Below are 26,526 nucleotides of genomic sequence, written 5' to 3'. Positions count from 1 at the left end.
ATTGAATGAGACATTGAGATTGAAATACAATATGATAAGAACTCCAATGTGTGTCTACCTAACCTGAAAGTAATCTCTCCCTATGTACTTTTCACTGCATATGGTTTCAATCCTATGGATTTTTGTTTGATTATGATTATCAATTTTTTATTCTCTTAAGAATATAAATACCAAAATTTTCACAATATATAGGCTAATAACAAATTTTGTCATTATATTTCAATTATGTTGAGCTTGTATGTTTATTTTCATTCAATTTTGAACAAAAGTAACTAATAAAAAATATTAGTAAAATATTTGGATCTATAAACAGTTTATGATTATGATTTGGGTAATCATAGGAAATATGTGACTTTGAAATTTTGCAAGTATTAATTATAAATGAACTATTATTCTATACATCGAACTTCGTTAAATGAACTCTAATCTAATTTTTGAAAAATTTTTCAACTTGAAATGATTCGATTTCAAGTGATTAAATGACACTTATGATTTAAAATTTTACGAATATTAAGTATAAATGGATTATTTTTTTATGCATTGAGTTGCAAAAATCGAACTTTAATTCAATTTTTGAATTTTTTTTTGACTTGAAATGATCCGATTCCAAGTGATTAAATAAAAATCATAACTTGAAATTTTACGAATACTAACTATTGGTGGATTATTATTTTATACATCAAATTTTAAAAATCAAACTTTAATTCAATTTTTGATTTTTTTTTGATTTGAAATGATTTGATTTCAAATAATTAAATAAAAATTATGACTTGAAATTTTACGGATGGTAATTATAAATAAATTATTATTTTATACATCGAACTCTAAAAATCGAATTTTAATCCAATTTGTGAAAGTTTTCCCCCTTGATATGAAGTGACTCAATCCAAGCCCTACTTGATGTACCTGTAAGAATATATTTCCATCTTGAATAATAATTCATTAGGAACTATACATATCTATATTTTTTTATTTGCAAATACTACAAATTGGTTAAAAATTCCACCTAAAGTATTACCCACAAAAGCGGGCGTGCGTTGTGGCCGCAACGCGACGCGAGCGTCGAGTGCTAGGGTTGGAACCGTTGGGTATAAAAGAGATTTCCAACTGTATCTAACCCTCTTTCCCCAACACCAAAACCAAAAACCCGCCTCAGCACTCCACTCCGCTACTTCTCACAGCTGTGTGCAAAACCCTAGACCTCGAAGCTACTTCCAACTCCAAGCGATGCCTCCGAAAGCAGCTAAATCCAAGGAAGCACCAGCCGAGAGGCCCATCCTTGGCCGGTTCTCTTCTCACCTCAAGATCGGAATCGTAGCTTTCTTCTCCTTCTTTTTCCCATTTAATTTGGCTTTTTTTTTTTGGGTTTTGTGAGCTGAATTGCTTATTGATTTGCAGGTAGGATTGCCAAATGTGGGCAAGTCTACCCTTTTCAACACCCTCACAAAGCTTTCTATTCCTGCTGAGAACTTCCCCTTTTGTACCATCGAGCCTAATGAAGCCCGAGTTAATGTCCCCGACGAGCGCTTCGAATGGCTGTGCCAATTGTACAAACCCAAAAATGAGGTATGCAGTTATTTTCTGTTCTGGCTGTCTTTGCATAACTACTATGATGCATGCCATTTATAGATGACAGGGATGATAGCGTAATAGTAATATTACTATTTCTAATATCTAGATGCATGCTTTACTTTGGCTTGATCATTTAAGTCACTGTGAATTGCAAAAGATGTAGCATGCGGCTATTCGTTCTGGTTGGATAATCTAGATACTATCATTGTATCTGTTATAATAAGTGTCATTTTTTTATTGCAGAAAATGCACACTTTAAATTGTAAGTCCTCTTTTTTAACTTGTTTGAGCTCTTTTGATGCATAGGTTGCAGCTTTCTTAGAAATTCATGATATAGCTGGACTGGTTAGAGGTGCCCACCAAGGGCAAGGGTTGGGCAACAGCTTCTTGTCTCACATCCGTGCAGTTGATGGCATTTTTCATGTTTTGCGTAAGATGCCTAGGCTTTCGGGCTGGAAATTTCTCTATTTTATGTTAATATAATTCTGGTGTTGGCTTAATATGATGCAACAAAAAATTTTAAGTCTTTGCATAGTTTGTTGAATGGTATTAATTTTGCTTTTCAGTTGTTGTCTTGTGAGTAGTGCTGTTCTAATTTAATCTACTTTGCAAAACCATTTTGATGAATAAAGTTTGAGAATGTAAAAGAATAATTGCATTTGGTATTGTGTAGCTATGCTATCGTCAGTCATGTTGTTCTAACTTCTGCTGAAGGATTGATAGATCATTCAGTACGTTGTGAATTAGGTTAGTTTGGCAATTTCTGCTCTTAGGAGCCAAGAAAGTTTCCATGTGCATTTTATGGAAAAGGCTTATGAGAAGTTATAAAAAAAAATTGTGTTGGTAGCTTTACTAATCAGTTCGAGGTTTATAAGACCATTTTTATTTGATAGTTGATATTTTTTTCCTTTGATATAAAAGTATTTTTTTGGTAATCATTTTTTTTATACTTAATCGTAACAGGTGCATTTGAAGATTCAGACATCATCCATGTTGATGATTCTGTGGATCCTGTGAGAGATTTAGAGACTATTAGTGCAGAATTACGATTAAAGGTTTGTGAAATTATTGAATTTTAACGTACTTGCAATTGGTATTTGGAGCTCTGATTTCTGCAACAGAATCCAAATGCTACACTGGCTTGTTTTTCATGGGATATCATTGGATGTAGACATTGGAATTCGAACATTGCTTTGATACACATGCACATGCTTGGCACAGGTTGAGTTAGTTTTAGGCCTAGTGGCAGAGCCCTGTAGCTTGATTCTAGGCTATACCTTGGCCTCACCTGTAATCAATCAATATGTGAAACTCTTTTCATTTTATTGTCATATATTAGATTCTGAGTTATCAAGCGTCTTTGTAAAAGGCTGCAATAATGGCAGGGATCAATGTTTGACTATCAGATTAACTAGATTTTAGAAATTAATTTTCTATCTTTTTTTGTTTGGGACCACTTGGTTATATCTTGCACCTTACTTATGCCTCTGTAAGTTTTGTTCATTTCTTGTCTGTGAAAGAAATTGATGTTTTGTACTTACATTAGAGTTGAACTTCGTTTGACTTCTAAATTCAACTCAGTTCTAGAGACCCTTGGAGGTTTAATAAAGTTAGTTTGACTTATGTAATAGAGTACTTACGGAAGAGTAGTTCAACTTATATAACATCAAGGGTAAACTATTCTATTAGTCACTTAAGTTTGTTAAAGTTGTATATGTTCAGTTACTTCTTAATGGCTTGTTTCAATTCGTAGTCATCATCCGTTAATTCTTAACGGAATGCTTAAGAGGCAGCCCAACTTATCAAATTCTTCTCATGTGTATTGGTGACATGTCAATTAAATAAATAATAGAAAAAAGAGAAAAAAAAGTAGGAAAATATTGGTGGGTGAAATGTTGTCCCAAAGCTTTGGCATTTAAGCCCAAAAAAAAAAAAAGAAATTGTGCGTGTCGTACCTTTGTGCTTTTTGAAACATGCAAGAGAACAAGAGGGAAATGGGAAAAAAAATATTAAATAAATATCAATTGATGATGATGAACATTATTCTTTGTTGCCTTTTTTAAACTTTTCTAGTTCAGGTGATAAAATGCATCTTATTCTTGGCTGAGAGTTCTAGCTTAAAAATATGTATCTTTAGGTGTTGTCAATAAAATTTCAGACCTGGCACATGACCTTTGGCAAACGTCCAATTGTCCACAATGTTGGATTCAGTGACCTCATCAACTTGTATGAAATTTTGTATGATGTCTCATGCTATAAAACTGTTTTTTGCTCTTAAATTGTAAGCACATGGAAACCAACTTTTAGTTTGTCTCTACAGGACTGGTAATTAAGTACAATAGGGGAGAGTGAGGACCACTATTGGATGTACTGTTGTCAAGTCACATCAGAAAGCTGTTGGAGGTGTTTAACAGTTTAACAATTGCCTTGCTGTGCTTTGATTGTTTTGTTCACCACAAAAAGAAAGATTAAGCAATGTATTTCATAAGCTTGAAGTTAAAATTGGAATTAAAAAGATTAATATGTACATACATGTACTTTAGTGCTTGCACTTCCTGTGTGCCTTTGATTGTGTTGGTTTCTTCTTAAAATTAAGGACGTTCATCTTCTCACACATTATTTTGATGCGGGTTTTAAGAATTGCGGAAAGTTAGTTACAAAGTTTTGGTATGCACTTTGTATTATTGTTACAAATGTGATCCTGTCTTTGGTTCAACATGAATTCCTTATTTCCTTGATAGTTTTTTGTACTTTTACTCAATATTAATGAACCTAGCAGGATCTTTATATGCTGAGTACTTATTCTAAACTTTATTTCCATAGGATGTTGAATTTATTGAAAAGAAGATAGAGGATCTTGAAAAGAGCATGAAGAGGAGTAATGACAAGCAGTTAAAAATAGAGCTTGAGTTGTGTCAAAAGGTATGGTTTTGGACATGCAATCCTTTCTTTTGGCTGCATGTGTCATCTTATCTCCCTCAAATTTCCTTGTATTGGTTCTTTTCTGTTGATGTTGCTAATGTGTTATGGAGGGAGGAGACATGTGTCAGCATATCAGATAATCCCTTAGCTTACAAGCGATTCACACATGGGAAGTATAGACTAACTCAACGTGTCTGATTAATTGGTGGCAGTTTATTGTTAACAGTTTCATTGTTGCTCCTATTTTATTGCTAGTGGTAGTTTTCCATCTCAAGTTGTTGGAGGTTGTCTCCATCTTTCCACTTTATTTTCTTGCTTTAAGGGTGGTTATTCCACCAAGCTGTTTTTAAAAAGACAGTGAAGTTAATAAAAAGGTTTTGTTCAGAATCTATTCAAGTTTTGAGTACTTAAAACTCAAGAGAACTGCAGGTTCTCTCTAACGAGCCAGCATTACAAACATAGGTCGAAAAAGGAAACCTTCCACCCAAGTACCCAGCGTACCTCAAACTAAACCCAACCCTTCCACACACCATCCCATAATTCGATACGTTTCTAGGGACCGTAACAACATGATTCTCCTAGGTGGCAGCCCTTAGTTTGTAGCATTGATTTTTTTTTCTTGTGCACTGACTTTAGTCAGTATTGTTTGTACAAAATGTAGGAGACCCACTTCTGTTCTGTATTAATAGTGATGCTTTGATATTATGACTCGTCTATTTTGAATGTTTTCTGATCATTTTTAACTTTCATTCAGACCACTCTTAGGATTGAGTGAGCTAATTTGACTTCTGGATCAGATTTAGGTTGGTCCTTTCTTCTTTTTGCTTTAAAAAAATAAAAAGATAAAAACATTGAGTCGTAAATAGGAATGTGGTACGTATAATAAACAACATAGGAGTTAAATTGTGTTTAAGTGGTAAGTTTCTCATAGATGATTCAATAGTTTAGTTGTATCTGTGTGACTGCTTTTGCTACTTCCTTGTACAACTTTTTTTCTCTTTAAGTGTGTATTATGTTATTGTCTTTTTATCATTGCATGTGGCAGTATTTAAATGACTAAATATCTTTTGTATATGTGCTTCATAGTATAATTTCAGAGGTTGTAGGCTTAGAAGCATGTGGTCTGAGTTGATGGAAACCTTTCTAGCTTTCAGTTTAAGAATGAAGTTAGCTTCAAACTTGTCTTTTTATTCCAATAATCCACCAGATACTCTCTTATCGCAGTCAAGCATGCATTTTTATCAAATTATCTGGTTCAATTTCATGAGCTTATGTTATAAATCTAAATGTTTATGGTGGCATATGCTAATACCAAAAAATAATGATGCTTGTTATATCACAGGTCAAGTCATGGGTTGAAGATGGAAAGGATATTCGTCTAGGGGACTGGAAAGCGGCTGATATTGAGATACTAAATACTTTTCAATTGCTTAGTGCCAAGCCCGTTGTTTATTTGGTGAGCCTGATGTTCTTTTTTACTTTACTATTCCTATTCCTTTTCTTTTTCTTTTTCTTTTTTTTTTATTGTTATTTTGTGCAATCCTTTCTCATTGTCTGTTAGGTAAGGTGTGATTGTTTGTGCTAAATCTATCTTTTATGCCATCAACAGTTTTTGTTGTATGCTGCACTTATGATCTATATATAACATATCCTACACCTCAACATGGAGATTGGTATGTGGTCTTGAGTTTCCAAAGATAAGGAAAAATATAAAAAAATATGCATCCATGTCGGACACAGGCCCATGTCCAATAAAGACCCCCAAGTTTGAGCAACATAGGAGATTAACTACTGAAAGGATAGACATATATTGTATCCGGTTTAATATGCTTTTGAAATCATTATTTTCTTGTTGGAAAAACATAGTCATATTCGCCTGATTGTGTTTCTGGAAGTGATGATCGAATATTACTTATCGATCATGGCACTTGTTTCCTGAATGCTGAGATGCAATTTAGACATGCTGGGATAAGTGCTTGAGTCTCAGCAAGGGCTTTCTTATGTTGTGAATTTTAAAAAGTGTGGTCATATTTATGAGAATGAATCAAACTGCAAATAAACAAGTTTGCATTAAAGCAGGTGGCTATTGTGGGGTAATAGATATAAGTCTTGCATACTTACTATAGATTTTTAATGAAGTGTTCTGAGCTTGTTTTGGCTTTATTTTTAGCTTCTTGAACTTCTTTTTGCAATTTCTTCTTGATTATATTTTTGAACAAAAAAACTGACAGAAAATTGCCGATTAATAAATGTGTATTACATTACAGCTTGTTCAAATATATGGGAGCTTCAGATGTGTTACATCTGATGATGTAAAGTTTTTAGAGAAAGCAGTGTCTTTTACCTTTCATGGTTTCAAGAATGTGGCTAGAGATTTTAATTATGATATTACTGTATCCTATCTGCAGGTTAACATGACTGAGAAAGATTACCAAAGAAAAAAGAACAAGTTCTTGCCGAAGATTCATGCTTGGTATGCTCTCTCTCTTAGTGTGTGGGCATATTAGAGGTTCATTTGCTCAACTGGAAAAATTATCCTTCTTAGATTTATCATACTTGGAAAAATTTTATCTAGGTTTGATTTTACTCAACTGGAATGAGAATTATTTTATCTTTGTAGGGTGCAAGAACATGGTGGTGACCCAATCATTCCTTTTAGTGGTGTGTTTGAGAGAAACCTTGTTGATATGGAACCTGAAGAAGCAGCAAAGTATTGTGAGGAAAACAAGGTACAAAGGTTAGTTGAAACTGAATATGTCTCTTATTATGATGGTTAAGAATGCTTTTAATTCGAGAAGTCCTAGTCTCATGGTTAGATAGTCTTTCAGTGCTCTGATGTTTGAATTGTCTTTTTTCTTATTTTTTCATGGGTCTGTATGATGCTGAGCAATCTTTCCAATGTTACAGTGCTCTTCCGAAGATCATCAAGACTGGCTTCTCGGCAATTAATCTCATATACTTTTTCACAGCAGGCACTGATGAGGTATCTAATGCTTGATTTTTATATTTTTTATGGGAATGCTTGGTTCTTACTTATATATTAACAAGTTGTGTGAAGGATCTGAAGAGTATTAATGCTCTTAAAATAATCTAAGATCATTATATTGATTTTGTAGACCTTTGTTTTTACCTTATACTATGTTTTTATCTAGACTTGTCAGTTAGGTGACAAACTTTTTAACAAGCTCGCTATCTCAACATCAAGATCATGTCTTTAGAATTCTTAGCAGCAACAATGATAATGCGGTATATCACATAGCGACTGGTATTGCAATGTTGTAATCTAAGTGACCATCCTCAGGTTTTGAATTCCCTCAAGGTCCATTCAGTTGCAAGTTTTGAAGCTCTCCTCTAAACTGGATCACTTCTTGGAGATTTTGTTTCAGTGTAGCTTATTTGTGTTTGCTTTAATCAAATGATGGCTGTAAAATAAAATGATTTGCTTTCTTCTTTTCCAGGTGAAATGCTGGCAAATTAGACGGCAGACAAAAGCTCCTCAAGCTGCAGGAGCCATTCATACTGATTTTGAGAGAGGATTTATTTGTGCTGAGGTTGTTCTTTATTCATGACTTTCTGTCTCTTTATATCAATTCCTTGAAAGAAAATTTTAAACTTTGCTCTAGCATTATCCTCTGTGATGAACTATGATAATCATTATGCTTTTCAAATTTCTAAGCTGAAGCTGTTTTTTTCCCTTTCTCACACTCAATTTCTTTTACCTGCTCAGAATTTATTAATTGCAGTTATACTGATTAAATTCTAATATTGAAGCTTCTGCCTTATAAGCTGTTGTTGCTCTAATTGAAGCCACAATGTGTCCTGTTCCCTTTTGGACTTAAATATTATGGAAAGATGTAATTAAAACAATGCAAAATTTACTATTTAGTGTTTCTTCTTTTATTGCATTTGTCCCAATAAATATGTTTTCCTTGATTTCACTGCTAAGAAAAATCATTCTCATGGTACTCTCCTTTCATTGCTGTCACCTGTTGTTTGCTGCTGCCCATGCCAAAACCAGCCCTCTTTCTTTGGTTTGCAGTTCAGAAGCTACCATAGGCAGCTTCTCTGCTTTTAATGTTATGTAATCTCTAGCTACCTTTATTTAAACAAAAGCAGCCTTCTGCAGGCAATATTTCCAGTATTTTGGCGATTTTTTCCATGGCATTGCCACCATACTGTTGTCACCATCATACTCTCCAGCCTCTGTTCAAAAAAACAAAGGGGGCCTTCTGTTAGCAACATTACTTATTTACTGTTTTCACCATCATTCTCAGCCACTAGATTTTAGCCACTGAGAATGTGTTCTATATCTGGATTGAATCATTGCTGTTCACATCAAATGTTCTTTTTCCAATGTATTTGTTTTTTATTTTTCAGTAGCTTTTACAGTAACATGTACATGTCAAATTTCTGTTTAGTGACTTCGATTTCTCGATTGTGTCCAGGTCATGAAATTTGAAGATCTGAAGGAGCTTGGCAGTGAGTCGGCTGTTAAGGTTATTATAAGCATGAACAATTTTTACATAGCTTTTCCTTACTTTAGTACCCAATTGTCTGTTGAAGGTTTAGAATTACGGAGTGGTAACTAACTTTTCAAGGGAATAAATAACTTGCCAAGAACATGTGATGAAAGATTAATGACTACTTTTAGGATTTAAATTGAGGTATGAGGTGCTGCATTGTGCTTAAGCCACAGCCCTGGCCTGGTGGAGTAGCTCGTTGCATCTTGACTTCTTAAGCTATGGCTGCTCTGTGGTTCATATACGAGTTCCTCTGTTGTCATTTAACTAGTGAAATGTTACTAGATTCCTGCCTTTTAAGTTGCATGACATTTTTTCGCATTATTTTCCCTTTGCTCAGGCTGCTGGAAAATATCGACAGGAGGGGAAAACTTACGTGGTTCTAGACGGAGACATAATATTTTTCAAGTTTAATGTTTCTGGAGGAGGGAAGAAGTAAGGCATACGACTTCTCACAACCCAAAGAGAGAGTACTTAAAGTGAGTGTGCTGTTGGTTATGCATCTATTATTTTGATTTATGAGCTTTATCATCCCTTATGGCATAGGGGTAGGATGAAACTATATTTTCCAAAGTTCAATACCTTTTATGAGTTTGTAGAAACTTATAGCCTTTGCTTTTATGCATCATCACTTAAATTAGTATAACTTATAAATTTGCAGAAAGCCAAGTCTTTTGAAGGCTTGACATACATTGATTGATGTTGCAAACTTTGTGCCATTTTTTGTGTATTGTATATTGATCTCCCTCATTTTGACCATAGAACTGAAAATGCAGTAATTTCCAAGGGCTTCCTTTGCTCCTCTATATTATTCATCAGTTCTAAAAGTCTCAAGTCCAAGACCCAGTCTTGAAGGGAGGTTCTTTGTGCCACAATTGAATGGAAATCTCTATTCTTTTCTTATTTAAAATTTTAATTTAATTAAAAAATTAAAAACAAGATGATGGTAATGACAATTGTCATGAGTTGGTAAATAAATGTGATTGTTTAATGTCAATGAAAAAACATGCATAAAAAAGGTTTTGAACCAAAGGCAACCAGCCAAACCTATTCGGTTAGAACTTTAGCCCAAAGCAAAGCATACTGCAACAATTCCCAAAAACACATTGCCACCTTTTTTTTCCTTTGTTTCCTGAAGAAATGCAGCTGCCACCCATTGGTAATGTCCAGAAATTCAAGCTGAAAGCAACAGGCCTAACAGCTACTAGTGATGGTACAAACCAAAACTTGCCTCAAAGACACTAGTGTCAGGTGATAAGAAAAAGGTTCTTCATAGAACTTAATACTTCATCCAAACCCTTATATAAGGCCACTATGAAACATTATAAATCATCATAGAACCAACAATCAGTTGAAACTTTTCTATCCATTCATAATGTTCCTTCATTTTTACAACAAATTTTGAATGGAAATCAGCTGTTCAATATGCCAAAAGAAAAGACTCAAAGGGGAAAGGGAGGCCAATGAGAGATTAGATGCCCTGAATATTTAAACCTAGCTATATGAGATACAAGAACAAAAAATGGATTATATAGAAGAAAGATCTTCATATATAGTCTTGATGCCTGGCCTCTCAGAAACAGATCGTACGCATCTTAATGCTATTCCAAGGACCTCCTTCATCCCCTTCTCAGCAGCTGGATTCCCCATCTCTTGGGCCAAGGCAGAATCAAAACAATCTGTGCCGCAGCCTTGTGCCACCCTCAACCGCACCCATTCTGTCAAATCTATCCCTTCCTCTTCCCCAGGAATTACATCACCAGCACATTTACCTGTTAGAAGTTCCAACAGAATCACACCAAAGGCATACACATCTGACTTAAAGGAAAGCAGTGGTTTCTTGGTGTCAGCCAACTCTGGGGCACGGTACCCCAGGAGCCCGGCATCCAGGATTTGTTCCACAGTACCAGCTTGTGTCATGAGGCGGTGTAGGCAGTAATCTGCAATACGTGCATTAAGATCAGGCCCATCTAATAGTACGTTTGTTGCCTTCAGGTTACCATGTGGAACAGCACGGTCAAAATGGAGATAGTTCAGGCCACGTGCAACATCAACAGCTATTTTCAGCCTCTGTGCCCAGGATAAGGGTGGGCCTTTCCTTCCTGGTCGATCTGAAAATATCAGATTAGATCATTAGTAATGTCTCATACCTAGATGTGTATATTCTGAATACAAATATATTATTTCTGCCCTTTTTACATACAAAATTTTTATTAAAACATGAAAAAATGACATGATTAAAACCTAATTTTCATGAAAGCTAGGAAAGGAGTATCAAATAGGGAAGCATGAGAGATTATATCATATCATATCATATATAATTTATTCCTTAATGGAAAATCATCTATGAAAGAAAGAGAAATGGAGGTGAAGGAGAGTGGAACAACTTGTCTACCCATGCAGAAGCTTGTTAAGATAATAGAATATAAAAGAAAAAGAATTTACATAAGAACAATACTAATTCACAGAACATTAACTCAACCATGCCAACAGCTATTCATCAATGAAACAGACTGCAATGCAAACATGCAAGCAAACACATTTGCATTTTCAACAAAAGTAAATGGATAACAAAAAGATGGAGCTCCTGATATATGGCCCAGAAAAGAATAAAGCTCACAGCTAATTGGTTTAACGATTTTGTTTTTATTACTAAAAATATACTTGCTTATAGTAAATATAACCTGCAAACCAAATCATAAAAATAAATCAGCATGTCCGGTATAAAACTATAGCAACTATGTAAGTAGTAAAGCAGCTATATTTTGGGCTAGCCTACTAGCAATCTAAAGCATTTGATTTTGCAAAATAATGGTGTTCCCACACCTGTCTTTTACCCAAGCTTAGGACCAAGTCCCCTCTATTTTCTAGTAGGAGTAATGAAACGTCTATATATGGATCTGGAATTTAAACTGAAACCTTCCCAAAGAGGTACTACACTGAAAGGAGAAAGAGGGCAAGCATATGAATGTAACCTCATTTAACAATGATAGTGAAACAAGAGTTAGTTCAAATAATAAGATTTCCACCATTGGCCCCTCTACCCCCTCTCTCTATGTTTTTTTTATTAGTAGTTTTCTTCTAATAATAGAACTGCAAATAATGTATTGAAAAGCTACAGAGTCAACAGTTACCATAAAGAAAACTTGCAAGACTTCCGGGTGAGATATAATCTGAAAGAATCAGCTTCTCATGCTGGGTGGGGCCCCAATAGTACCCTCTCAAACCCACTACATTAGGATGCCTAATGTTTGCAAATTTTTTAGCCTCCTTAGCAAATTCCTTTCTCTGTTTTGCCACCCCTTCTCTGAGCCACTTCACAGTCAAGAAGACTCCATTATCCAATGTTGCCCTGTAAGAAGTCCCATGACTGCTCCTTCCCAAAACTTCTGCTGGAGCCCTTGACAGCTCCTCAGGTGTCAATGTGATTGTATCATCAAGAAAATGCAGCTCACCGACCAATCGATCTGGCGATCTTACATCCAGTCTTGCAAGGTGTTCAGCAGTAAATGAATCTCCAGACTCTGGTGACCAAGATAAATGGCTGGCCTTTGAAGGAGAATAGCCAGTCACCGCTGCCGTTTTCTCACTGGGACTGATGTCAGATGACCCTTTCCGTGAAGACACAAGATCCTCCGCTGAAACAACCAAAGCACCCCCACTCTCCGTACCAGCAATGCTAGAAGGGTTTGTTGGTGCTCGCTTTCGAACATCTTTACTTGTAACATGCTCTGGTGGAGTTCTCCTTGATAAACAGATGTAATGTAGGAATATAGCAAGCAGGATGAGAATGATAAGAGCAACCACACATGACACCACAATCACCCATTTGACAATTGTGTTGATTGGTTTCCTCCTAGAATGTTCCCCAGGGGCATTATTTGATCCAGGATTACCACTCGGAAAATGCAACTTAGCATTTCCAGGGTAGAACGATGAAGTAGGGAACTTCCTCAAATTTTCTGGGACAACTCCAGAGAGATCGTTGTAGGAAACATTAAAGCTTTGAAGGCCGTTAGGAACCTTGTTCGGTAAAGATCCGGTAAAATGATTCTGGGATATATCTAATGAGCTCATTGATTTCATGTCAGCCATGGAAGATGGCAGGGAACCAGATAAGTTATTGCCTGCAAGATTGAGCAATTGAAGTCCAGCCAATGACCCATATTGGCTGGGAAAATAGCCATTAAGCCGATTGTGAGAGAGATCAAGAACATGGAGGTTGGATTCACTTGAAGGAGAGAACTCAATAGCACCAGAAATTAAATTATTCCCAAGATGAAGTTCTTCCAAAGTAGCCAAGTTTAGTAGGTCATTGACGAGAGGTCCATCTAATTGGTTGAAACTGAGATCGAGGACTCTAAGCTTCGGGTACTGCATTATCACTTTTGGTAAAGAGCTACTAAGGGAATTATGTGAGAGGTTGAGATGATTTAAACGCAAAAATTGAGCGGTTACCTCAGGAATTGACCCTGCCAAAAGGTTCTGGCTGAGATCAAGGTATTCAATATCCCCCCAATGTACCATTCTGGTTAAATTTCCTTCTAATTTGTTATTTGATAGATCAAGTACTGCACAACTTCCAGTCAGTAAAGGAAGTTCCCCTGTGAGCCCATTTGAGGAAAGATTGAGTAACTGCAGATTTGTAGACATGATCATGGATACCGGCCCTGAAAGATGAACAGGAAGTGTGAGGCATAGTAAAAACAGAAAACTGGAAACGCAACTAAGAATCCATAAGTTGACAAAAATCACATATTCAAGCTTTTTAGGATGCCTATATAAGCTAAAGTATCAATATCATTAAAAGCCTACCTGAGAGATTGTTCCCACTTAAATCAAGCTCGGTTAAAAGCAAAGAATCTCCTTTCAGCAGGACATTAGGGATGAAGCCTGAAAATCTGTTGTTGCTGAGCTTGAGGACCTGAAGATCATATGCAAAATTAAATCCAGGCAATTCTCCAGATAGCTGATTGTAGCTTAGATCCAACACCTCTAAATTTCCAAACAAACGAAGCTCCGCTTCCCCAACCAATGATCCAGTAAGTTGGTTGTGACTAAGATTTAAATACTTGATACTCTCGGAAATGCCTGGTAGTAACTTCTCCGAACTAGAGCTCTGCAGCATATTCCTACTAAGGTCAACATGGCTGGCATTTGAAAGAAGGAAAAACTCCCCATCTAAGTTGCCATCTAGCATATTCCCGTGCAAGTCAAGCACCTGAAGACCAGAAATGAGCTCAAACGCTTTTGGGATTCCCTTGGTAAACTGATTGGAAGAAAGATTTAGATACAACAGCTCATTCAGTTTTACTACTGAGGTTGGGAGTGAACCAGACAAGGAATTGTGGCTCAAGTCCAAAGATTGGATTGAAACAAGCCCTGAAATTGTTTCTGGAACAGCACCTGAGAAGTTATTCCCAGCAAGTGAAAGATTCCTTAAGCTCCCTAATTTACCAATGCCTGGCGGCAAAATTGAAGAAAAGAGATTATTTGACACATCCAGAAATTCAAGACTTTTGAAGTCAGCTATATTGTCAGGAATGATGCCTGTGATAGAGTTGTTTGACATGGAGAGTTTCACAAGCTTCGTAAGGTTCGAAAAAACACTCAAGTCTGCATCAGCAGAGAGACTTAAGTTATCAAGGATAACACCAGCAACATTTCCACCATTACAAACAATCCCATTCCAAGAAGAAGGGCAGCCATTGAAATCAATGGACTCCTCATTCCATGAATCAAGGACATATCCTGTGGGGTCATGCTTAATACCCTTCTTGAATTCAAGTAATGCCAGAATGTCCTGTGACGGAAGCTGCCCCATGGCAGAAAGGAAAAATAAAGATAACACTAAAAATTTAAAGAGCTTCATGGTAATCCTATCAACCCAAACAAGTTCAAAGACAAGAAATTAAAGGAGGCTTTCCACTCCCTAATGCAGAGATTTGATTGCCACAAACTTGATTTTAGAAAGTTTATGGTTAAAAAACAAATAGAATCCAGAACCTCCTTCAATCTCTGCAGTAATAACCCCTTTGCATTAAAGTAACAAGGTAATTACACTCTACTACAGGGAGTCCTGAAGCACTTAAATGCACAAATTCAACGAGGTTAGAACCATTTCACTAAAAGCAAGAGTAAAGCTACAAGCCCTTTCTTCAGTACAAGCAGCATTAACCTTCAGAGGAGATGGAAACAACAACAACATTCACCTCCGGAGGAGATGGAAACAACATTCGCAGGTTCAACTCAAAACTGAAAATGTGATCAATGAGACAGCAATGTACCTGATAAAAGCACACATCATGAGAAAACCAAGCCTTGAAAGAGCTGATTTTGGTTCCAACAAGAACCAGTGATAAAGATACAGCTTTCAACAAAGTCTTGAACTACGTAAACTAAGCTAAAGCATTAAATAACTGAAATGAACTACAACAACACTGGGCCCCGTTCAGAGATCTAACCATAAAAACATAAGAAATGCAGCATTTTTCTTACCAAGATCTCTTCTTCCATCAACAATGTAGGCTCAAAAGAAGCCTCTTATGTGAAAAGCTCAAGACTTTAGAGCAAACCAAAGCATTTCCTTGCAAAAATGTAAGAGCTTCACACTGGTAAAAGCTCACTCAAACAAGAAATGGGCCTTGAGAATTAAGAGCTAAAAGGGAAAATAGTAAACAAAAACAGACCCAGATATAATCACTAGGCCATGGAATTGTAAACCCTTTCAAAAACTGTGGAATTTAGTTGCTCAAAAAGTGCCTAAACCCTACTTCTTTTATGACAACAAACCCCCCAAAAAAGGGGTTGCCTTTGTCTCTTTTTACTACTCTCTCTCTCTTTCTAAAGCTTGTGATTTTAGGAGCCCAAATACAAAAGCCTAAGTTTATTTGCATTGGTTGATTAAACAATATCCTTAAACTTATAAATCCTGCCATTAGTCTCTTTTTTTTATTCTTCTTATTTTAAAAAGGCCCTTTAGAGAGGATAGAGCTTACAGTAGTACTTCAGAGACTGTGTCAGCAATAGGCAAAAGGTGACAAAAGAGATAGCGGGAAAACAGTTTAGGGACTAATTAGGGATTTACCCGCCAAAAAAAACTAAAAAGAGAGGGAAGAGGAGAATCTGTCCTTTGCAACGTATGTTTTTTAACTCTTTTTGACATGGTGGACGGCAAAGGATTTATCAAATCCAGTTTACGGTTGTCTTTGGCCTTTTGCATGAGCTGGTGTGTGAGGTCAGAACTCATACCTGTGTGTGGAACCCCCCCATGCCATTGCCCCTTTGACCAGGGTTTTCCTTCTTTGGATTTCTTAATTTATTTTTTTTCTAATTAATACTTTTAAAGTTTTTTGTTTAATATTTTGTGAATTTCATTAAATAAAATTGTAATTTAATATTACTGATAATAAAAATTATGTATACAACATTAATTATAAAATTATAAAATATGATGTAAAAAGATTAAAATTTTTACCTTGGATTTGATCCCACCCAAACCCACAAGTGCCAAGTCCCAATGAACCACATGAGGCGACTTTGGTGGAACATTTAATGAAGGGGTAGAAGGTGGGAGCCTGGACCCCACTTTTTTTTCCAGAGATACAACCGTTTGGATGCTGACACGTGGAGAAGGTGGTCCATGTGGAATTTGTGGAGTTGATGATGGTGATTAAAGAGAGGGGGAAGGACCATGAGATGAGACGGATTCTAGTCCCCCTCACGAGAATGAAGAATGATGGAAAGAAAGAAATATTAATTTCAATGGTGGCCCCCACTAAATTCTCTTTCTTGTCCGCCAATATGTCGGGGGATGGGAATTGAGAGGATAATTTGAGATAATTATGTCGTTGGCAAAACATTAGACAAGTTTAATCACGACAATATTATAAAAATTAAATAAAGATATAAACCCTAAAAAAATTTCCATTTATTACGATCATTTATTTATTTAAATCCGTCACAGTTTATAATATTCAAAACGTCTTCGAGTTAAAAGTTTATATCAACCGACATTCTTTATCTGTATACAGCGAGAATAAGTCCACTAAGTCTTGTTATTCATACTCAATTATATCTCTCTTTTGGGACTAAAATATTTATTTATTAAAATAAAAAATATTATTTAAAATCGAGTCCATGGACACATCTAATGCAAAAGCAAACCCATTTGAGGTTCGGCCCACTTTCCAGAAGAAAACTCTATGAAGCTTTTAACCCAATTTTAATAACTTAGATAATAAGAAAATAAAGAGATAAGGTAGTCAAGACTGACAAGATGATGTTGCAATATGTAAGGGGTGGCATCATTGTCCTAATGCTTTTTAGGGGTCCTTTGATTCATAGCATATAAAAATTGTTTTTTTTTTCAATTTTATCTTTTTATTTTGGGGATTAATACCAATTTTGTCATATCTATTTGATCATCACAATCAAAGATGAACAATTTTTAATTTTATTTAATATTATTATATTAATTATGTTTAACAATTAATTTTTTATTATAAATATATATATATATGTAAATATCTATTATATTATGATCAAGAGTTCAAACTAAGTCTTCAAATTTCAAAAAAATTTTAATAGTTAGTCTTTCATATTTAGTTTTAGCAAATAAAGTAAGTGATTTTGATATTTTCATTTATTGAAAATTAACCTTGATGGAAATTTTACTATCATGTAGTATCTATTATATTTTATCTCTTAATTTATTAAATCAAGTTAAACATGAAAATATGTATAATTACATATGATGTCTTTGTTTTAGTTTTGGAATATGATTTTCTTAATATGCGATTTTTTTTGTTGAAATATGATAATAATTTTGCTCAACGTATATAAATCTATCTTTGATATAAGATTTTGCATAAAACATTTTGAATTGAACATATAAAATTATCTTTGTATGATATCTATTTTTATAAAAAGTAAAAAATATTATACTTTGAGTAATCTGAAATATATTTTATTTTGAATTTCATATCTTTTTGTTATTGAGAAAAATAATAAGTTACTAATGAAAAATCATAAACTTCATCTATTCTTTGAATATGACATAATTTAACAATTATAGTTATAGACAATTGAACATGAAAGAGGTCGTTATAATAATTGCAATCATGGAAATTTCATTAATTACTATTCTAATAATATATTTAATCATCATAAATTGATAAATACCTTTATTAATTAAAGATGAATGGATAACTTTACTCACTTTTGATAAATACTTTTATTAACTAAAAATGGATGGATAACTTTACCAACCAGAGGTGGATTTATATTTTTATACATTAGATTGATGAGTAGTATATTTGTCATTGATGTGACATGAAACGTATCTATCATATGTTAAAATATCTCGTTGAATTTTATTGAGTATTATTGAAAGCTAAAAAATATATATATATCAAAATAAATTTTGTTTAAAATTATTTTAACATAGTTGAGTTAATATAACACATCAAGATGTTGATTTTTTTTTCTACCTTGAAAGAGGAATTAATCATTTGATTGATACTGAAAATGTTTAAAAATGAAGGTTTTAACAGTTTGTTGGTATGTTTTAATATAACTTTATTATAAATATGTTTTTATATGTTCTCATTATATTTAAATGATACATTCTTATTATATGTTTTAATAATCAATTTTATATTTAATATTTTCTTATGTTAACTTGCAAGCTTTTTAATTTAAAAAAAAAACTTGCAAGCTTTTTATTGTATATATCTTATTTTATTGAAGGCAAATATTGATATTCATTAAGTATTACAAGATTAATTAAAGACTCCAAATAAGCAATATTTTACAAAAAGTTTATAATAAAAAATACATTATTTAAGGCTTAAAAAATTTATTAAATTTTAAAGATATTCGTTTGAATTGATATCATATTGAAATAATGAAATAAACATTGAATACCTTTATATTACATTTATTATTTTGAATAAGAGGTGTATATTTTAAAAAATTAACCGTCTTATCCTCTAGATTATATTATATAAAAATTAAAATGATTGAAACTCACATAAACTAAAAGTTTACTGATAATTTTAATGTTTGACGTGATCAATTGGGTCATCACGGATTAATATAAATCAAGAACTTAATATAAATTAAAAATTATATTTTGATTAAGTTAATGATTAGTCAAGAGCTTATTATCAACGTGTGTGATTGAATATAATAAAAATATAAAAATTTATTTAAAATTTTTTAAATAATTTAATTTTTTTAAAATATTAATTAAAAGATAATTAATTAAAAAGAGAATCTTTTAAGATAATATTAACAATTGAGGCGAGACGTTTCCGTTCTGTCAGAAGCAGTATGCCGTAACGTAACGCCTTGTCCAAAAGATGCTGCAGCTGTAGAAATTGGAACAAACGGAAGCAAGCAGCTCAACCGATTACTCCACTACTTGCAAGTCTTCTTCTTCTTCTTGGAAAACATCTGTCTTCGATTATTAGTATTAACTAATCATCAATGGCGATGAAGATGAGGACTTACGGTCACAGGCTAAGAGCCCTTCTTTCGAATTCCCTGTCCAAAGCCGAACACCAATCTCAACAACTGCTCGTGTCGCCTTCTCCTTTTCATTCCTTTCCTACTCGCAGTTTCGCTTCTTCAAACCTCTCTTCCCACTTTGAGGTTGGTTTTTTGTTTTTGGGTTGTTTTCAGCTTTTTACTCAACTCAGCCGTCGGACTCAGACTCAGCTTCCGAATATATTGCTTTGATTCTAGCTGTTTAGCTGGAGCTGAGAATTGATCAATTTATTTCCAAGGCACCAACTCAGTGAAACATAAGCAATCTAAATTAGGAAGAGCTGATTTTTGGTATAACGGCATTATGCTCTTAAAAAAATGTACAATGAAGTTTTTGCATAACCAGTCTCAATCGGGAAAGTGTGTTCTTAAATGGTGTTTCATATGATGATGACAAATCACCTGGTTTGGTAATTTCAGTTGGTTTCTCGGTGGAATAATATAAGTCTGGTTTTCTCTCTTATGTTCTTTCAGTGTTGATTAGTTAAAGTTAAGCTAACCTATCATATTGTCATTTTTGCTGTGATGCATCTCTTAATTTGGTACTAATGTGTCGTTTCATAATTACTTGTCACAGAGTGTTGGATTCATAGGGCTGGGAAATATGGGATCCAGAATGGCAAATAATCTACTCAAGGCTGGATACAAAGTGACTGTTCATGATGTGTAATGCGTTCAAACCTTTATATTATATCTTTATATATGCCATGATTTATGTAACATGATTGTTTCCACCTAATTGTATGTTTTTCTTTTATCCATCAGTTTTGCCATTCTTTATGCCATTTAGGCTCTTCTTCCTGTAGAAAGTACAGAACAGACATTTCTACTCTAAATCAAGTTTGCAGCTTTATTTTTATTCAGAAACTGTAATGTCATGAAGATGTACTCTGACATGGGAGTTTCGACAAAACAAACACCTTTAGAAGTTGCAGAAGCAAGTGAGGTCGTAATCACGATGTTGCCTTCATCATCTCATGTGAGCGTTATGACTTGTAGATTGTCTTTGCTCTCTATAGTTTTCTGCTGTGGTCCATAATGCATGTATGTATTTATTCTTGTTTTTATAGTTTGCATTTTTAGTTTTGTTTGGACTCTCCATTAGATCTACAGCAGTATTTCAACAAGCCAGAGCTTGGCTCTCCGTATTCTGTTTACAATTATAATCGCCACAGTTCTAGCTTTAAGTTTATAGGTGAAAAGTTATCTTTGTTGAAACTACATTCAAGATAACAAAACTCTTGTATCTATTTCTTCATTATGTTGTGGTGATAAATATGTCTTCCTCTTCTATCAGTTCTTGTTGAAGTAATTTGAAATTCTTTGTATGAAAAATTGGTTACCAGATACGTCAAAAGTAATGCAGGATAAGTTATTATCTAAGCGACATAGTAAAATATAGTTCATGAGAAATTGACATGATAAGCTCTATTAGGCTAAGTACTTAGGTATCTCAATGCAAGGTTGTTCGTTTAAATTTATCAGATAACGTGTAAATATTAATTCTTCTTTTCTCCTTGATTTCTGAGGTTTATTATCAACGTGCAAAGATGTCTGCCTTAGCAACAAGTCTGATTTATATAGGTATTGGAGGTTTATAATGGACCAAATGGCTTACTGCATGGAGGAAGTCTCCTTACACCGCGGTTATTAATAGATTCGTCTACTATTGATCCCCAAACATCAAGAAAGCTCTCTGTGTCTGTATCTAATTGCACTTTAAAGGATAAGAAAGGTATCACTCAGTGAGTTAAAGCAAAGATAAATCTGTTGTTTTCTAGAACTATTACTCATTAAGATGAAAATGCTCAGACCGTCATTCTCTATACATTGTTTAGCATATAATGTATCAGAAATCTTTTTTTTTTTCTTTCTTCTTCATCACTTTCCTAGTTCTTCTCTCTCTCTCTCTCTCTCTCACACACACACACACACACACCAAAACAGACACATTCTGACACACAATTGTTAGTTTGTTATTGCTTCTAATATAATTTGAATCAAGACAATGAGAAGATTATGGTTGAGTGATAATTGAAATAAGATGACTGTACTCATGGTGTTAGAGATGTTAATGCAAGGTCATCCATTTTCTTGACTTTACCATTTGAGAATTTACCCATGAATTGAATGATTCAAACATGAGATGTGAGGGCCACATTTGAGGAGAACTTCCATGATATGTTTTCTGTCCTCTGCAGCCTTCATATATATATATACAAGCACACACACATACAAACATATATTTTTCAGAGTCTAATACATAAAAATTATGTAGATAATTGGGAGAGCCCTCTCATGTTGGATGCTCCTGTCTCTGGAGGTGTTGTAGCTGCAGAAGCTGGTACACTTACTTTCATGGTACGATTTCAAGTTTGATCATCTTAATAGTTCAGTTGTTATTTCTGTAATCATTTGAGTGTGCGTGCTAGTTCTGCTTCATTTGTATGATCTTGACGTTATAGCTGGTGGGCCTGCATGTTCAGTAACTAAACCTTCTATGCTAAATCAGTTGAAATTTTGTTGCACTGTGATGTTCAATCTCACTTGTTAGGTTAAAATTAACACACACTCAGCTGATGTTACAAGTCCATGGAGAGATAATGGTAAGAGAAAATGGCAATTTGGTATAATCAACAACCAATCCTAAAAGGGCCAAACATTTTATAGAGTTGAATAATCTGCTGTCACAGCCAGGTTACTGTCAACATCCTTTCTATTAATTTAAGTATTTAAATAAAATGCCAAAAAATAATTTCTTTCTTCTTGCTCTCCAGTTATGTTGAAGGCTATGTAAATCTTAAACGTATGAGAGTAATCATCTAGAAAGGATTTCATTAATGAGTGCCAGTGGACACTGGTTAAGGTGCTATGTTAAATATATATTCTTTTCCATTCAATGCCTATGAACACTCATTAAACTTCCTCTCCCACCTCATCATTAAAATGTATGATAGCAGTGCTTTCCAGTTGTAAATTATTTCTGACAAGTAAAATCTTTTTGCAAATATTTCAACCCTGTTAACGAGGTTACTTGCTTAGTATCAAATTGGCTTTAGGATATTATAGTTATTACTTTATCATTTCAATAATGTATGTAATATTAGTTGCTGCCCAAGTCTGGCATCTTAGAAACACAAATCATATTAGGTTGGTGGCACTAAAGTTGCTCTTTTGTGTAATATTCAACTTATGACCAAAATTGGGATGTAATCCAGGTTGGTGGCTCTGAAGATGCGTATCTTGCTGCCAAATCCTTACTTCTCTCAATGGGGAAAAACACAATTTTCTGTGGTGGACCAGGAAATGGTTCAGTAAGTTCTCTTAAAAACATGAAATTATTTCCTTTTGCTTTCCTCTTCAACCCCCCCTCTCCCACCCTCTCTCTCCATCTATCTTCTGGATGGAGCTTATATGATTGGTAAATTGATGATAAGAAAACTCAGGCTTGGGCTACATATTGGAGAAATTTTTAGGCATTCTAAAGTTACTTTGCGGTTTGTTGTGGATAAAATTGACAAATGGCTAAGAGTTTTGTTGCTTTCTGCGTTGGATAGGGACTTGAGAACATGTGACAGTATCTATTGAACTGACATGGGTAGCAGTTTAAGACATGCAGCGCAAAGTATTTACTGCAAGACAATCAAAATATAATATGAGAAGCAGCTTCACCAGTGCCTTTATTACCATCTTTCTTGGAAGTACTTGAAGTTGGATCAAGTGCTATGCTTATAATATTAAGTCATACTCATTTTAATTAGGAGATGGGACATGATGGATCTAACCAAACAGTCTAACCTATAATTTGATAAAATATCAGCTCTAGTCATTTTAGACATCCTGCTGTTATGAGAGTAATTTATTCATGCTTAAAATAATAAAATTTGTAATACGGAAAATAGTAATATGTTATAAATATTTATTTCATATTTTCTTTCATTTCAGTGACTTGGAACGATTTTTATATATCATAAGTAATAATATGACAATGAGATGGCTAAGTTCTTCTGAATGAATTTCTTTCAGAATAATAATTCCTTTGGCATATCTTTGAGATTCATTCTGATTCTCCAACTCTGTGGGTTCGTTGGTGAACTTCTAATATCTTTGGCTTGATTCTGTTATTTAGGCGGCAAAGATATGCAACAATTTGGCCATGGCTGTCAGTATGCTTGGAGTGTCAGAAGCTCTTGCTCTTGGTCAGTCACTAGGAATAACTGCCACTACCCTCACAAAGATATTTAACTCTTCAAGTGCTCGCTGTTGGAGTAGGTACCAAGCACTTCAACACAGTCTCACTGGTTAAAGCAATTCAATTAGTTTTCTTTCAAGTGACACTACAATAGACATGCAAGTCTCTTAAAGCAATCAAAATTCTCAATCTGGCTTCAAATATTTTGTTAGAAGACAGTCATACATGACAAAAAATGAAAGTGATGACCCTAAATGTGGAGCATGTACTTCCTTGTCATTAGTTGACAACATTTTAATACACATAAGAGAATACATTATATGAAAATTACATCAATTGTTTAACTTTTCCTTGTCAATTGATCAGATTTCAGGCTTTTAAGCTCTGAAGTCACATCAGTCTTTTCTATCATTGCAATGTGTCTCATACTTTTATGTTTTAAAACGCATAGCTGAAAGCTGTGACGCTAGACAGCTATTTCACTTCAAATTTTTCACTTCTTCGGATTAATCATTGCGTCAAACTTTTTAGAGACCACTAGATCCAAATGCAATATTATGGACTTGGACAATTCCAAGGTTTGGCAACAACACTTTCTAGCTTGACAGGTTGATGGTTTTCCACCTTAACCTTTCTCTGATACCAAATGGTGGTTTAGATAGTCAAAGATAATTCTATGTATCAGATATAAAATAAGTATTCTACTAATGGGATAATTCTATGAAGAACTAGTTTACTGTGGGTGAATTTGCCAATGATATGCTTTTTAATTCTAAAATATGTTCAATGTGACAGTGATAGTTATAATCCCGTTCCTGGAGTGATGCCAGGAGTGCCATCTTCAAGGAATTATAGTGGTGGATTTGCATCCAAGCTCATGGTAAGGAGTTTTCTTTACTGATACTTGTATGTCTCCACAAATGGTCACTGCACCACTTTATCATGCTTCATCAGGTTGCTCTTGCATTCAGGTTTTAGCTCTCTCTCTCTCTCCAATTCTTTTTTTCTTTTGGGGTGAATTTGACACTAACATGAAATTGATAATCTATTTTAAAGGAATGAACTGGATGATCTTATTGAGATTTCCTTCATTGTGTTTATGTGGAAGGTCTAAGTGCTGAACAAGAAGTGACTCCAATATTAAATTGTTAACTTCCAGCACATACAGGAATTACTAGTTCCTTACATTTACGAAATATAGGAAAAAGATCATGTTACCTTACAGCCTTAATTGGATATAACACGTTTGACCACATTTCAATCAGTATTAGGTGGCATCAAAGTTTAACACGTGTAAATGTCTGCATGTCAATGTCTTCAACTTTCAGGTTTGAATTCATGAGTACAATTTACATGATATTTCCATGCGGTGCTTTCATTATTTATAATTTCTTTTTACATGCAAGTCTTTTTCTAAATGCAAAATTGATGAAAGGTTGGATTTTTTCTTCATAGACACCCACGCAATTGCATACACAACCATAGCTGTTCAATTTCTTGCGTCAAAAGCTAGATTATACACTAAGTTAAGATGTATTTGAGCTATATGATTGAATGTACAAAATAAATTATGTTCAATTAAGTAGGGGCACTTATTACGTGGTCAACATTCTGTAACTGAATCTTGACTGACATTGGACTATAATTTGCCCAGCTCTGGTTTTTTAATGGACTTATCCTGAGCGTGGATAAAAATTTTCATTTAACAATGCAGGCTAAAGACTTAGACCTTGCTGCAGCATCAGCAGAAGAAGTTGGTGTAAAATCTCCTTTAACATTCCTAGCACAGAACATGTAAGTATCATAACTCATTTCTTTTTATTCTATGAAGTATCATAGCCAAAATTAGCCAAGCTATGAAATGTTAATCTCTCGGAATCCAGTTAATATATTGCAACTTAATTGAATTTATGTAGAATATCCTTCCTTTAAGGTCATGGATGTAATGACTTTTTCCCAATTTTGCTTGGATCATGCACTCTTAGGCTTTTGCCAAACTTTAAGATCTAAAAGTGAATATCAGGCCATTAAATAACACTTTGATGTATCTGACACAGTTGGCACCGCATATTTTAGCTGAGAAAGAAGCTAGCTTTATCAAATGATTTTAGCAGTTGTTCTACTTGTCTCTGTAAAAACACATAAACTTTACCTTGACCCCTTCTGCCTCAGATTGCATTAAGTTCTCACGGTAGGAAGAAGCATATTGCAACTCAACATCTTATGCTGGATAGTAAATTATCTGCTGATGATCCGGTCACTTTCTGCAGATATGCAGAGATCTGCAAGAACGGTCATGAATCTGAGGACTGCTCATGTGTTTTCCAGCATTATTACTCGGGCAAGGCTGAACTTAACTAGGTTCACAGGTGAAAGGATACCAACAGAAGGCTATGAGCTTTCTACCATAAAGCATTGGGATTTCCCTGAAGAAACTGTATTCAATTTAACGTTCTAAGCAAACTTGTGATCAAGTTACAATTGTTTATGGCCAATAAATATCACCTGTCAATTTTCTTAATGTTAATAAAATAAACCACATAATGCTTTGAAAGCAGAGTACTCAGCCAGATGTGAAGGAAAACCTTTATTGCTGTTTGTTTTAAGTTATACTGTCAATTTTCTGGATATTTATCTTGTTAGAATCATCAATGACCGGGCAGGAACTGTTACTGTCAATCTTAGCTCTGAGTGATTTATTAACCAAACCCATCAACACGCACAGATGGCTTGGTAGGCCAAAGCTAAATTCTCATGTAAAGAGCAAGC

General features: G+C 34.4%; 3 protein-coding genes across 3 annotated transcripts; 2 read left to right on the top strand and 1 right to left on the bottom strand.

Annotated features, from left to right (window-relative positions):
- The first annotated feature begins 1,111 nt into the window (after positions 1 to 1,111).
- LOC110427056 (GTP binding protein) lies at positions 1,112 to 9,749 on the top strand. Its single transcript, XM_021442429.2, has 12 exons — positions 1,112 to 1,314; positions 1,399 to 1,566; positions 1,879 to 2,002; positions 2,536 to 2,627; positions 4,396 to 4,494; positions 5,837 to 5,950; positions 6,903 to 6,967; positions 7,115 to 7,231; positions 7,402 to 7,477; positions 7,953 to 8,045; positions 8,940 to 8,990; positions 9,355 to 9,749. Exons 1-12 carry the CDS (start codon positions 1,228 to 1,230, stop codon positions 9,451 to 9,453), a joined length of 1,185 nt encoding a protein of 394 aa, XP_021298104.1. The 5' UTR covers positions 1,112 to 1,227; the 3' UTR covers positions 9,454 to 9,749.
- Positions 9,750 to 10,351: 602 nt separating this feature from the next.
- GHR1 (Leucine-rich receptor-like protein kinase family protein) lies at positions 10,352 to 15,854 on the bottom strand. Its single transcript, XM_021442676.2, has 4 exons — positions 15,513 to 15,854; positions 13,830 to 15,301; positions 12,149 to 13,684; positions 10,352 to 11,125 (listed from the first exon to the last, which is right to left on the bottom strand). Exons 2-4 carry the CDS (start codon positions 14,884 to 14,886, stop codon positions 10,542 to 10,544), a joined length of 3,177 nt encoding a protein of 1,058 aa, XP_021298351.1. The 5' UTR covers positions 14,887 to 15,301; positions 15,513 to 15,854; the 3' UTR covers positions 10,352 to 10,541.
- A 3,488-nt stretch (positions 15,855 to 19,342) lies between these two features.
- Positions 19,343 to 26,363, top strand: LOC110427044 (6-phosphogluconate dehydrogenase family protein). The gene is made up of 10 exons (XM_021442412.1): positions 19,343 to 19,670; positions 20,143 to 20,231; positions 20,430 to 20,544; positions 21,150 to 21,300; positions 21,844 to 21,926; positions 22,784 to 22,879; positions 23,695 to 23,837; positions 24,553 to 24,637; positions 25,472 to 25,551; positions 26,028 to 26,363. The coding sequence occupies exons 1-10, from the start codon at positions 19,506 to 19,508 to the stop codon at positions 26,116 to 26,118; spliced, it is 1,098 nt and encodes a 365-aa protein (XP_021298087.1). The 5' UTR covers positions 19,343 to 19,505; the 3' UTR covers positions 26,119 to 26,363.
- The last annotated feature ends 163 nt before the right edge of the window (positions 26,364 to 26,526 follow it).

The sequence above is a fragment of the Theobroma umbraticum genome, unplaced genomic scaffold (assembly GCF_002168275.2).
Source record: "Theobroma umbraticum cultivar Fairchild unplaced genomic scaffold, ASM216827v3 scaffold_228.0, whole genome shotgun sequence".
Lineage (NCBI taxonomy): Eukaryota > Viridiplantae > Streptophyta > Magnoliopsida > Malvales > Malvaceae > Theobroma > Theobroma umbraticum.
The sequence above is the reverse complement of the archived record's forward strand: the minus strand, read 5'-3'. Positions and strand labels throughout refer to the sequence as shown.

Coding starts and splice junctions, on each gene's coding strand:
- LOC110427056 (XM_021442429.2), top strand. CDS start 1,228: ATGCCTCCGAAAGCAGCTAAATCCAAGGAAGCACCAGCCGAGAGGCCC. Junction 5,951..6,902: donor CCAAGCCCGTTGTTTATTTG/GTGAGCCTGATG, acceptor TCCTATCTGCAG/GTTAACATGACTGAGAAAGA. Junction 7,232..7,401: donor GAGGAAAACAAGGTACAAAG/GTTAGTTGAAAC, acceptor CCAATGTTACAG/TGCTCTTCCGAAGATCATCA.
- GHR1 (XM_021442676.2), bottom strand. CDS start 14,886: ATGAAGCTCTTTAAATTTTTAGTGTTATCTTTATTTTTCCTTTCTGCC. Junction 13,685..13,829: donor AAGTGGGAACAATCTCTCAG/GTAGGCTTTTAA, acceptor TTCATCTTTCAG/GGCCGGTATCCATGATCATG. Junction 11,126..12,148: donor TCTTGCAAGTTTTCTTTATG/GTAACTGTTGAC, acceptor TGATATTTTCAG/ATCGACCAGGAAGGAAAGGC.
- LOC110427044 (XM_021442412.1), top strand. CDS start 19,506: ATGGCGATGAAGATGAGGACTTACGGTCACAGGCTAAGAGCCCTTCTT. Junction 20,545..21,149: donor TGTTGCCTTCATCATCTCAT/GTGAGCGTTATG, acceptor TGATTTATATAG/GTATTGGAGGTTTATAATGG. Junction 21,927..22,783: donor CTGGTACACTTACTTTCATG/GTACGATTTCAA, acceptor GATGTAATCCAG/GTTGGTGGCTCTGAAGATGC.